This window comes from Erpetoichthys calabaricus, chromosome 12, assembly GCF_900747795.2.
Source record: "Erpetoichthys calabaricus chromosome 12, fErpCal1.3, whole genome shotgun sequence".
Lineage (NCBI taxonomy): Eukaryota > Metazoa > Chordata > Cladistia > Polypteriformes > Polypteridae > Erpetoichthys > Erpetoichthys calabaricus.
In genome coordinates, this window is record NC_041405.2 from 22,415,849 (window position 1) to 22,429,985 (window position 14,137).

At 39.6% G+C, this 14,137-nt stretch overlaps 1 protein-coding gene across 2 annotated transcripts in view; it reads left to right on the plus strand.

Moving 5' to 3' along the window:
* Positions 1-14,137, plus strand: part of sgsm3 (small G protein signaling modulator 3) — a 73,629-nt gene that overhangs the window by 37,461 nt on the left and 22,031 nt on the right. For both annotated transcript variants that reach the window (XM_028815226.2, XM_028815225.2), the window contains exons 12-17: positions 792-947; positions 1,031-1,085; positions 5,891-5,940; positions 11,725-11,877; positions 12,156-12,226; positions 13,809-13,857. In XM_028815226.2, the coding sequence (XP_028671059.1) occupies positions 792-947; positions 1,031-1,085; positions 5,891-5,940; positions 11,725-11,877; positions 12,156-12,226; positions 13,809-13,857 (534 nt within the window). The remainder of the gene's footprint in view (positions 1-791; positions 948-1,030; positions 1,086-5,890; positions 5,941-11,724; positions 11,878-12,155; positions 12,227-13,808; positions 13,858-14,137) is intronic.

Below are 14,137 nucleotides of genomic sequence, written 5' to 3' on the forward strand. Positions count from 1 at the left end.
AGGCATTAAATAAATAATCCCCGTGACCCTATAGTTCGAATATAGCGGGTTGGATAATAGATGGATAAATAAATAATCAAACTTAGGTCATACACAAATTTTATAGAAAGATCTTATCTGCCTGTTATAAACAGAAACTTTAAAAGACACTAAAGTGCTTAGTAGTTATGAGAAAGACAATAAACTTGAAAAGACACAACATGTTGTTGGTATTTGATCAGATTGTCTTTGAAGGAGTGGGCTGATGTGACAATCTAAGACAAAAAACATGAGTTTCCTGCGATTGCACAGCCAGCACCTTTTTAAAAGACATTTGTTGTGGTGCAGTAAGGAGAAAGGCAGTTCAGACAATTTCTCATTTGTTATTTAGAGTAAAAAACAGGCTGCGTGATCGCTGATTTTTAGATAACTTGAACTAATCTCCATCTGATGACTGCTTGTTCTTCTGCCCCTTCTCAGTTCCACATTGGAAATGATCTGTTAGGACTAGTTGGATCTGGTTTCTTCTGGAATCATTTAATTTCCATTGTAGAATTGGGATCAGTTAGGTTATTTTAAGATTGCCACATTTAAGGTAATGTATCTAATGCTTGGGATAGCTATTCTACTAAATGAGTGATGAAAATTATAATTCCTAATGAAAATATTTTACTAAACTTTCAGATCATCTAATAAAGGGACTTTAAATCTTAAGGAGTTATAGAGAAGCAGTATAAACCAACATTTATTTTTTCCCTCCAAGTACACATCTGTTTCAGTAATTTTTTTTCCATCCCAACTTTTTTATGTAGGAGCTAACGCCAGATTACTCAATGGAAAGCCACCAGAAGGATCATGATAATTTTGTTGTGGTCTCGCGGAATCGCCGGCGGAGAGCCAAGGCATTGCTGGACTTTGAAAGGCATGATGACGATGAGTTAGGTTTTCGAAAGAATGATATCATCACGGTGAGCATCCAGAATTCTTGTTGCGTGAATATGTGGTGGCTGCTCTGTACTCTTCTTACTTGAAATCGACTTTTCTTTTTCAGATTATCTCGCAAAAAGATGAGCATTGCTGGGTTGGAGAACTTAATGGGCTAAGAGGTGAGAATTACGATACTCCTTTCTGAAAATGTGTAAAAATAGATTTATCTGCACATCCTAATGCTCAATCCTTAAAAACTATACATAGCATAAGGAAAAGAAAAATTAAAAATCAGGTTATACTTTAAAAAAAAAAAAAAAAAAAAAACAATAACAACAAAGTCATATTTTGAGCACCGGGGGCAAAAGGCAGCACCCCAGACACAAGTTCTGGTATAAATAAAAGGTTTATTTATACAAAACACCCTGAACAAAAGCTTTAAACGAGGCGTAAACCAGCCACAACACAATTCTTCCCTTCTGTTTCTCTCCTCCACACCTCCCAGGGGAGCTTTGTCCTCTTTCACCTCTTTCATCTTGCCTGGATGAGGTCAAGAGGTCTCTTTTATCTTGGACTAGGGAGCACTTCCTGTGCTAGGACACAGCCTAATGGAAACACCTCTGGGTCAAATGGAAGTCCCATAAAGTGTGGATGATTAGATAGATAGATAGATAGATAGATTCCTGGTAGCTCCCCATGGTGGCTCCCACGAAACCAAACTGTTCTGCCCCACAGGACTACAGATCCCAGCATCCCCTACTGAAAATCCTGACCCCAGGAATGCTGCAATCTATTATATTGGAGGAACAGATAGTCCTGAAAGGTTTTCTCCCCTTGTTCTTCCATCACAGTGGCCTCCTGGCTGGGTATTGTTCTTCAGCCCAACGACACCAACATGCCTACCTGGCATCTTCTGCCATCCTTCTGGTTAAGGCAGGGAACATCTTGCCACTCTGTGTCCATTTGCCACCTGGGCCTTCCAGCCAGATAAAGGAGGGGAGTTCATCCTGGCATGAACACCAGTCCTTGAATGCCATACATTTAATAAATATATATATAATTAAATCTACAGTATATTTATCTATAACTATCAAAATAATTTTAAATTGCATGTACTCTTCCATATTATATACTTGATCAAGCAGGCTCATGTACAGTTAGCGCAATACTTTGTTTACTGCAGTATGACCACTAAATTATACTCCATGTTAGGTCGATATTAGTCTCATGGGGCCATACTTCACTCTTGGGACGAGAATACATGTTTGGGGTTAGCTTGATAAACACTGTGCTGTGAATAGCAGAAAAATCCACTTCTGAAAAAGTTCTACTTTTCTAAAAACTCTTCCCAAATTTCCTTCAGTCCATGCACTTTAAACAGCCGGGGTTGTAATGTTCCGTTTCTTCTCATGTATTTGGCAAATGCCTGAAATAACTATGGGAAGATGAGGAGAGAGAAAATGAAACTGAACAAAAGACGACACTGAGAGAAAATAGAAAGTTAAAATTGCTGTTAACGATTTTAAGAGGACACAAGTCAACTGAGGCTTAATGATTGTATATCTTGCAGTCATTCTGATTATTGCATCACTAAATGGCATAACAACAGCAAATAGTTTTTGGAGAAACATTGTGCTCTATATATACTATATTTTAAAATGCTGTGCTCTATATATACTACGTGTTAAAACACTGCAACTGTGGTGGGTTGGCACCCTGCCCAGGATTGGTTCCTGCCTTGTGCCCTGTGTTAGCTGGGATTGGCTCCAGCAGACCCCCGTGACCCTGTGTTTGGATTCAGCGGGTTGGAAAATGGATGGATGGATGAAAACACTGCAACTATATTTTGGTATGGCATGTTTGGCATTTCCAATTAAAGACCGTAATCTAAAGGTGTTTTCACATCTAGTTCGTTTGGTGCAGTTTGTTCAAACGTTGGTGTGATTTCCCTGAAAGTCCGGTTTATTTAGGTAGATGTGAACATGCCAGTTTCACTCGGGTGTAGACTTAAACAACTGGACCGAAACTGTTTGGAAAGTGAGGTTTTGGTGCGGTACTAAGCAAACCCTGGAGCGATTTACATTAGGTATGAATATTATCTGACAATGGTCTGATCTAACCACATGAAATATTGTGCATTATGAGTGAAATTTTGCCCACTGTCATAGTCACGCTACATGTCTGCTGTCAGTAAATAGTATAATGAATCGAGAGGTAACAGGCAGTATTAAAAACGATAAAAAAGGAAAAAAATAAACGTGCACATAGGTATGAATATAACACAAAACCACTTGCACAATTACCAGTCCATCAGACCAAGCACAGCGTTTGATCAAGCACCTCATATGTGCCCGTAATACATAAGATCAAGCAACAGTTGGGGGTGAAGAAGAAAAATAAAATGGTGTAATTTGGTCAATCAAAACGCACACAGTGGTTAACAAGCAGTGAACTGCAGTGCCCAATGAGATCGACAGTCAGACCCCCCAAATCTTATACCACAATTGTTATACACACAGGTGGGGCACCTTCTCATTGCAATCTCTTTTTGTGTGTGATGAGGACACATTACCTACCTTTTGACATGTATACTAAATGTTAATCAAACAATACAAAATGAACACTATTAACAAATAGTTATAGGAGTTAAGATAGTAGTCATGTGATTTGAAATAGCCTAAATTGAGGTACGTTTATTTGGTGGCTACTAGATAGTAAATACGCAACATCATCTGCTAAAACACATCAGTGTATGCTTGCCTATTTGAAACTTGTCATTTTCGTACCACATGTAGTAGCGCCTGCTCTTCCAAGTATTTTTCCAGTTATTATGATTACAAACTGCCTGAAGAAGGGGCCTGAGTTGCCTCAAAAGCTTATATATTGTAATCTTTTTAGTTAGTCAATAAAAAGGGTAATTTTGCTTGACTTCTCATTGCATCCAGTCATTCAATAATATGCATTTTGCTCTTAGAGTTGTTTTCGGTAAATAAACCAAATAATTATGGAAAATACAGCCGTTGTCAACCTTCATTAGCATTTTTTCTGGGGGGCAAAAGTTTCTGCCCAATGAAACGAGCCCACGATGCACCTACAGAATGTTTACTAATGTTTTATTTGCTTGAAAGTTTGCATTGTGAAACACGACTAAACTAACTAGAAATTGAAACAAAGTCATGAGTCATTCCCTGATTCGGAGCAAAGGAAATGGTGTGAAAACACCTTTAAATGTACCTTAGTTATTCATATGGACTTGCAGTCGGTAACTGGATGCTTATTGCTGTCTTGTTCATGGCCTGTGGTTCTGTTGCTCGTTAGGTACATATTGATATTGCGGAAATCTGAATTTCATGTGGCTCTCAATTATTAACAACAACAAGTCCTTCTTTAATTGGAATTTTTTTTTTTCACCCCCTAATTTTTACTGGGGGTGACAGAACCTTTAGTTAGCTCGAATGCATATTTGAGTTAATCTTTTCATGGGCATAGCTGCCTCACTTTTACTTCGACTGTATTGTCATAACTGTGAGCCAAGAGGTGACAGATAGCCAGCGGCAATGCATTGTTCACTTTTACCATAAGCTTGGAAATGTGTGTGTCCTCTGATTTTTTTACAGAGCCGTTTTTCCCGTGCAGCAGGTTATGTTTGTAAATGTAATCTGGTTTAACAGAAAGGTTTTTCACATGCAACAGGTTTTGTTTGTTTGTTTTTTTTTTAACACTAGGGGGATTAGTTCGCTTCGCTCGCCAACCCCCCGGCCTGCACTATACGTCAGGCACTTCGCGTCTCTGCCGCTCGTATATGTGGATTTCACTTTCACCAAACAACAAATTCTTTTAATTCTCACGGATATACCTCTTCATTGGAAGAAACACTACTTTTCCCTGGTGGCAACACGAATTAGACGATTTAAATCTGAACAATATCTGTCATATCATCTATGTCCATATGTTCGATCTCTTTTCACTTTTCCCTTATTTCACCGAGTAATAATTTCTGTTTGTTAGCGCTAATGTGATCTTTACTATAATTTTTTTGAGACTCTCGAATTTTAGTAATTTCAGTATCTCTAACCTGCTCTGCATGTGTATCGCGCCAACGTTTTTGAACCTCTTTATGATGTTCTACTTTGTCATCAACTCTTTGTCTTTTATTTCCGGCCCCGGGTGTGGGACGTAAAAGTATCTCTCTGAAAAAGTCACGTCTCATCTCAGGATTTTTTTATATAATAGACATGTAACATGTACTCCGCCAACATAACACACATTTTTATGTTTAACAGGTGTTTTTTATCCATGGAATGTCTGCACATCAGAATCTCTGGCTTGCTGTCGGTCAAACCAGATTAATGAGTTCACATTGCTGTTTAAATCTTCACCCCTACTTTTGAGCTCCACATTCATGTGGCATTGAATTGGTGTAGAAATCTAACAATTTGTGAACCTTCTAATTGTTCCTACCCATATCTAAGCCAAATTCCCACACGGTTGTGTCCAGACGTTCGTATTTTGAGGCTAAGTCGATACTAGCTGAGGAGTGAGTTGCAGTGGGTAGACATCTGTGAAGAATATCTTTGAAATAAATGACTGTAAAGAGATTGCAAGAGACTATAAAAGCTACCCAGTACAGAGTGTTCACGCTTGATAATAACTGACCAGACCGTGCACAGACCGTGGCCTAAGGGTGAGTTACTGCCAGCTAGGGGGCACTGATTTAGCAGAGGCTTGCAGCCATCCAGGAGAAGGCACAAAAGAAGTAGAAAAGCTTGTTTCCCAGCTACTATGTGGCTGTTTTTATTTTTCTTTCCGGAATAATAATAAATGCTTACCTGGTTGCCAAGAGTGCTTTTCTCACCGGTGTCGAAACAGCTCTGTGTGAAGTCCTGTCTTTTGCAGTTTGCTGGTAGCCAGTTTCCAAATGCATTTGGCATTACCTTGAATCTTTAGCTGAAATAATTTATTACTCTTTGTTTTTTTCCATCAGGTTGGTTTCCAGCCAAGTTTGTCGAGGTTTTAGATGAGCGCAGCAAAGAGGTGGGTATCGGTAACATCTCTTAGCAGATTTAACTTCATTTCAGTTACTTGACATTACATGGTTATCCTTCTCATCAGACTGCAATAAAAGCCTTTTTTTCCTGTCTATTCATTTCTGAACCCACTCATCCTAAAACGTGGTAGTTAGGAGCCTTCCACCTGTCCTAGCATCTTCGGGCATAAGGCAGGAAGCACCATTGCAGGGAACACTCCCATGAGCATCCATACTTTCTCATACTGGGCCAGTTTAGAGATGCCAGATTTACATGCGTGTCATTAGAATGTGAGAGGAAACGTCCGTGTGCAGACCCACTAAAGTGTAGCAACTAAGATTCTGAAGCTCTGAGGCAGAAGTTGAAGTGAAAACCACCTGTTACAAGTGTTTTGAGAGGGAATGTATTTATACGCATTCAGCCTACAGATATGTCAGTGCTTTGCTATATTGTGTGCACGAAACAAAGTGGCCACACGAACACGGACTCTTTAAGTCAAACACTTTACTTCAGGACAGGGAGAGTCCGTTCTTAGGGCTGCATGCAAATTCAGCAGGTGGGACGGTTTTTTAACAAAAACAGTATACAAAAAAAAGTTTCTGAAAGCTGAAGTGTGTCAGTTTCAGCTGGTTTCTTCATTGCCTAGTACAGACGTGGCCAAAAGTTTTGTGAATGACCCTAGTTTTGGTTTTCACAAAGTTTTCTGCTTCAGTGATTTTAGATCTTTTTGTCAGATGTTTCTATGGTATACTGAAGTAGAATTACAAAGGCTTTTATTGACAACTAGACAAAGAGCCCGTTTCGACAACGTAAGATGAAACGGGCACGAGTGGAATAGTAATAAGTATAAGCACCACAAACCTGATATAGGTGTATTGAATGAATGCGTAATTTAATCAGAATGCATAATTAGGCCTCGAGCTGTAGTCGAAATCGCCTTTCAGGCCTCTAGAGCTTTAATCGAAGTCGCCTTTCTCTTTGGATTTTCGCAGCCGTAAATCCGCCACCTGCCGCGATGTTGGGGTGAGATGTCGGTCTCGTAAGGTTTTTCGGGCGACTGCGCATTTGGCTTCGGATGGACGTGAGTGAGGAGGCTGGCGAATTATGTATTAAGATTACATTAAAGTCAATATTTGAAGTGTTGGCCCTTCTTTCTTTTTCAAGAGCTCTGCAATTCACCCTGGCTTGCTATCAATCAACGTCTGGGGCAAATGCTGACTGATGGCAGCCCATTCTTGCATAATCAATGTTTGGAGTTTGTCAGAATTGATGGGCCTTTGTTCATCCACTTGCCTCTTGAGGATTGATCACAAGTTCTCAATGGGATTAAGGTCTAGGGAGTTTTCTGGCCATGGACCCCAAATTTCATTGTTTTGTTCCCTGAGCCACTTAGTTATTATCACTTTTGCCTTATCATGCTGGAAAAGGCAGCGTTGGTCACCATACTGTTCTTGGAGGGTTGAGAGAAGTTGCTCTTGGATGATATTTTGGTCCCATTCTTTAACAGAACAATATTCTCCAGGGCCAAAAGCCAGCCCTCACTGGGCATTCTGACATAGATGTTTCTAAATCAAACCTCTTAGTTTTCATGCTTCACATGATAGAATATGATGACATAGTAGTAGGATAGTTCACACTGAATACCACAGGCATAAATGAGAACAAGACAGATGGAGAACTGCTGTTCCCTTACGCCTTTGCATCTTATTACTAATAAGAATCCATTTAATAGCAGTAAATACAGAAGAAGCCAAGGGTGGGGAATCTTAAGAAGCGAGACAACTAAAATGAAGCAAAAAAAATATTGCTTGAATAATCAGTGTTTCAACAACAGCAGCAATTAAGAAATTGCAGACCACTTCTCTAGTAAATAAACACATATTTAGGAGAGCGCCCCTCTTCTAGTGTTTTTAAGCCGATTGCAAGCCCTGTGTTTGGTTAACTGAGTTTGATATTTGCTTATTTTGTCTGATTTCTTGTGTCTACAAATCTCTGCCCGGTTATAGATAATCATCTTGTGAAAGGGTGGATTTTGCCTTGTACTCGATAATCCCAGATTAGGCTTCAGGACCCCCATGATTGTGTAACTGAGAAAATGATGACCAGATGAACTATGTCTAAAGAGCAATTTCTTATCTGTCTTGCTTGTTAACACCAAAGAAGCACACCTCTCATTTTTATTTTCACAGATGTTTATTGTCTAAAATTGAAACTGATTGACCATTACAATGCTCATTCCTAGTTGATATTAAGGATATGCAGTATGAATTGAAATTATTCCACAAGTAATAAATATAAACGATATGTAAAATGCATTTGATTTTTATTTACCATCAAATGTAAAGCTAGTGAAATATTGGTTTACATCTTGGATTGACGTAAACAGCATGCATCCCATATCAAGACTGTAGTCATGAGCACCAATAAAACAGCAGCCGAGTTACAAACCTATAAACATAAACAGCATTATATTTGAGGACCAAAGGCTTCTCATCTTTATAACCACTTCCACGATAGAAATGATTAACTATGCAAATGTCCATCAAGGCGAAAATGTATTCCATACTGCTATCCAGAGGTGTCTAAGTTTCAGCATCATCATGTCCTTTGGGTCAGTGCATTGCGGTTATCACTCCTTCTTCAGTGCTTGACATTTTGATTTGTTGTAAATCATATCCATCATAAACTGTTAAAGCAAAATATGCATTTATTATTTATCACTTGGTTTCAATTACATCATATAGAAATTACACTTTTTCTACACAGTTTCCCCCCATTTCAGGGAACCATAATATTTGCAATGGCAGGTCTATTAAAGCCGTTGTCATGTTTAGGACTTTTGTCGCATATCCCTTGCATGCAGTGACTGCTTGAAGTCTGAGATTCATAGACCTGACCAGGTGTTGAGGATCTCCTCTGCTCTGTCAAGCCTCTAATGCAGCCATCTGTAGCTGCTTTTTGTTTCTGGGGTTTGTCACCTGAAGTTTTCTCATCAGCATATGGACGGCCTGCTCGACTGGATTTAAATCGGGTGAATAGCCTGGCCATTTAAGACGCCTGTGTCACCTCCGCAGTATGTTTGGATCATTAGCTTGTTGTAGGATGAAGCACTGTCCAGTGATTTTTGGAGTGATTACTGGAACTTGAGCAGATCAGATGTTTCTACACACCTCAGAATTCATTGTGCGACTGCTGAAGAGAGCCAGTACCTGTGGCAGCCATATATGCCCAAGTCATAACACCCCCAGCACCACGTTTGACAGATGAGAGGTGGTCTGCTTTGGATCTCAGGCAGTTTCTTTTCGTCTCCACACTCTGCTCTTGCCATCACTCTGATCAGGTTCATCTTTGTCTCGTCTGTCCACAACACCTTTTCCCAGAATTCTGCAGATTCTTTTTGGTCCTTTTTCACAAGCTGTAATCTGGCTGTCCTGTTTTTGTAGCTAACTAGTGTTTTGCATCCTGCTGCGTGCTTTCTGTATTTCTGTTCATGAAATCTTCTGCTGATAGTCGTCTCTGACACGCACAATTCTGTCTCCTGAAGATTGTGTCTGATCTCTCAGTCAGGTGTTTTGGGCTTTTTCGTGATCGTAGTGAGGATTCTCCTCTCATTGGCAGTGGAGGTCTTCCTTGGCCCACCAGTCCATTTGTGATTTCTGAGCTCACCAGTGTGTTCTTTTTTCTTCATGATATTCCAGAGAGTTGATTCAGGTCATCCTAAGGTTTTACCGATGTCTCTAATGGTTTTATTCTCGTTTTGTTGGACTCATTATGACTTTCATTGGTGGTGTGACAAAAGTGTATGCAAATGCCCGTAAATGAAAGTCCGCAATGTGCACTTTAATCAAAACTGAATTGTTTGGTGTATAATTTTAAACCGTGGAGCAGAGGGGTAAATAAAGTAAAAATATGTCTTTGTCCAAAACTTTATGGAGAGCACTCTATACCCTACTGGGGATTTTAATGAGCAGGCACATCAATCACAAAAAATTGCTTAACCTCAATTTATCAATCACTAACTCATTAATTTTTAAATCACGCATGCTGTTATCAAAACTCATGAAAATAATAATAAACTTGAGAAACTGTTTGAAGCCCAGCTTGATGCAGCTGGAAGCACATTTGTGGATTTTCAGAAAAAGGCATTTAGTCACAATTAACACAACAATTAAGGCGATGTTGCAGTAAGAGAGACTGAACTGAACTAATAGGCCATAAGCTAACATTCAGCTTACTGAAAATTTTCTGTAACCAGTCTGCTGTTTCTTTGGTGTTCTTGCTGAAATATACTGAATTTAATAATTAGATTATTTTGTATATCAAGATTGTAGCCATCTGTGCCTGAGATAGAAAGTGGTTGACTAAAAAATGTATTGTATGCTTAAGAACTGCTCATGCAAAATGATCTTCTGATGTGCGAGTGTGAGTCACTGCCCTTAATACTGTTACAATGTACGTTCCTCTGGTCAATTATCCTTTATATCCTCCGCATGCTACAAAGGCCATATAGCAGTAAAATAATGAAGTCCTAATACCTCCTGCCAGTGTCGGTGTATCTTTTCATCATTGTAATCTAAACAATTGGGAGGGTTGTGCTGTTGGCCTTATTTTGCTGAAGATCAACAAACTCTATAATGTGTGTAATAACGAGGCCAAATTCAGCTCAGAGTGTACAGTGAAGGGTTACGTGCTCTAGTGTCGTAATCAACTCGAATGCTGCTGCGTGTCAGTGACTGAAGATTATAGGTTTGAAATACACTGCCTGGCCAAAATAAAAGTCGCCACCAAAAAAAAAGGTCACATACTCTAATATTTCGTTGGACCACCTTTAGCTTTGATTACGGTACGCATTCGCTGTGGCATTGTTTCGACAAGCTTCTGCAATGTCACAAGATTTAGTTCCATCCAGTGTTGCATTAATTTTTCACCAAGATCTTGCATTGATGATGGTAGAGTCTGACCGCCTCTCTTCTTACCCTGATGCGCCCATCACTCAGGAACAGGGTAAATCTGGACTCATCAGACTAAATGACTTTCTTCCATTGCTCCAGAGTCCAATCTTTATGCTCCCTAGCAAATTGAAGCCTTTTTTTCCAGTTTGCCTCACTGATTAGTGGTTTTCTTACGGCTACACAGCTGTTCAGTCCCAATCCCTGGAGTTTCCTTCGCATTGTGTGTGTGGAAATGCTCTTACTTTCACTATTAAACATAGACCTGAGTTCTACTGTTGTTTTTCATCGATTTGATTTCACCAAACGTTTAAGTGATCGCCGATTTTTTTTCCGGCCACATTTCTTCCTCGAAGACGATGGGTCCCCACTATCCTTCCAGTTTTTAATAATGCGTTGGACAGTTCTTAACCCAATTTTAGTAGTTTGTGCAATCTCCTTAGATGATGCATGCCAATGATTTGACCCTTCTCAAACAGACTAACATCTTTTCCACGACCACGAGATGTGTCTTTCGACATAGTTGTTTAAGAAATGAGAAGCAGCTCATTGCACCAGTTGGGGTTAAATAACTTGTTGCCAGCTGAAAGATAATCGCCCATGCAGTAATTATCCAATAGGAGGCTCGTACCTATTTGCTTAGTTAAATCCAGGTGGTGACTTTTTTTTTTTGGCCAGGCAGTGTATTATATTCATTAAGTTGCATTGCACCCTGTATATTATTTTAGTAGATCCTGTATTTTTATTTTTAACAACAGGAAACTCTCTGTGATTATAGTAGCAGCGAAAGCCCAATATGCTTCTGTTTTGTAGATCATCGACTATATTGTTTTACATTTCAGTATTCCATTGCTGGAGATGACACAGTAACAGAAGCAATAATGGATCTGGTACGTGGTAGCCTCTGCCCAACTCTGAAGGCTATCTTTGAGCATGGCCTCAAGAAACCCTCCATCCTTGGAGGCCCCTGCCACCCATGGCTGTTTATTGAAGAGGTGAGGTAACCTTATTCTCTGCACTCGGTAGTCCATGCATCTCTCCCTGTCACTTGCTCTCCTTGGCTCTTTGGTCTTTTATGATTCCTCTTATCTTTAGCCGCCTTCCCGACAATCCATGGAGCTTGTATATTTTGGAATTTGGAAGGGAAGACAAAAACTAAGAAGGCCAAAGCTTTTGCTTGCACAAGTTCATAACAGTTTAGTAAAATGTGCTTAAAACTGTATGATTTAGAAAAGTTTAATTGATAACCGCTTTTGTCTTATTTCTTTTCAAGGCTGCTGGAAGGGAAGTTGAGAGAGATTTTGATTCCGTGTATTCAAGGCTGGTCTTGTGCAAGACGTACAGGTAGGGTGTTTGCATTTATGTCATACGATTGAATTCAGTTGATTTTTGGAATTAAATGTATTTATTGCTTGTCCTGCTGGTGTGGAAACATAAGACATGAAGCAACAATATAGTACGTACTGTACAGTAGACACGGATTACTGAATGCAACAGTAAAGTAGAATAGCAACTAATACATCCGTATCTGATTAACTCTTTCAGGGCAGGTGTGGACTTACGTCGACACACAGGGTTGAGTGGATGGCAACATTAATCGACATCCGAGGTTGAGGGTGATAATCAGCTGTAAACTTTGATAAAACTCCCTATCAGGTTATAGTTTGGTTCTATTTTCTGTCAGTATGCGGCTTGCATTATGGTGCCACTGTTTCAGGCGTGTGCTGCTACATACTGTGACCGCTGTCACCACCAGTTATTTGGCTGCAGCATGAAGACTGCTGATCAAAGACGGTTGCCACCAGTTGTGCAAAGATTGCCAGCTGCCATAGCGGTCACAGAATACGGCAACAGATGCCTGAAGTAGCGGTGCCAGTGTAACACATACTGGGGGTGTAATGCATGCCATTGGCCGCTTCTAGCATTACCATACCTTGCAGGACTATGCTGTGCAACAGGTATGTGAATTCACATAGTGTAGAGACTCATGGAACATAAAACACAGTGACATTTGTCATAAATAAATATTTTGATTTATGTGTGAAACCATTGATTTTGTGTTCTTTTCAGAAAAGTTTTTTGGAAAAAATATTCAGCCTTGGCCCAAAACGGGACTGGGGGAGAATTAGTCCCGAAACAGACATACACAATATGCCAGTAGTAAAGTAACACCTAACAATAAGCAGATACACAGAAAATTAAAATGACGTGGTGTGATAAAGTTGGTGATTTAAGCTTAATAAGTAAGTAGGCTTTAACTTGGAAGTCCTGTCCAAGGCTGTAAATGGTTACGGTTTTCTGTTGTGTAACAGCTCTAACATGGTGTGTCTACTAATAGGTAGACACTTCTGGGTTCCCAGGTGTCTAGTGTGGAGCATAAATGTATGTTTATTGATGTTAAATGTATGTTTGTTTATTTACTTATTGCTTTGTGCTCTCCTCCACCATAACCTATTGTCTACGGGCGAGGAGCGAAAGCTTTAGATTCGTCAAAAAATTCGATCTCCAGTTTTGGACAAATCTTGACGTTTTAGGGTCCCCTGATACAGAAAACCTCGATATCTCAATGATGTGTATGTGTGTCACAGTTTCTTGAGGATGATCGAGAGCTATAATGGTTGGATGGAAAAATACCAAACTCAGAACTTAAGCCTGTTATGAGATGTCGATGTCCTGGTTAGTTTTTGAGCCAAATCATGCAAGAGAAAGAGGCACTCTAGAGGAATCCTGAAATACCGCAATTCTGCAATTAATTATGAGTTCTTCTCGTCCATTGCTATCGTAATGACCTGTTTTATGATCAGAAAGAACAGCATCAGAATGGTAAATAGTTACTGAAATGTTATAAAATAGTTTGGGTAACTTGGTTCCTAGGGGCACAAAGCCTACTGACGCTCACATCCAAATTTATTTCTGTCTCTTCCAGGCTGGATGAAGATGGCAAAGTCTTAACTCCTGAAGAGCTGCTTTACAGAGTGAGTTGACTTCTCTGTTTCATCCGCCATGATTGTCAACCGTATGGTTTTGCACTTTATTCAGACTGGTCTTATGATGATTTTTTTTTTTTTAAAAAAGCTGAGTCACTTACCTGATTTGATTTCAAAGAGAAGGAGAAGTGAGGTGCTGTGACTGAGGTATGGGGAGGTGTAGACTGAAGGCAGACTGAGCATATAGTGAGACTTACTGTATCCCTGCATTCTGGTACAATAAAGGATATTAATGAATAAAGAAACATTATCATTTACTACCATAGTC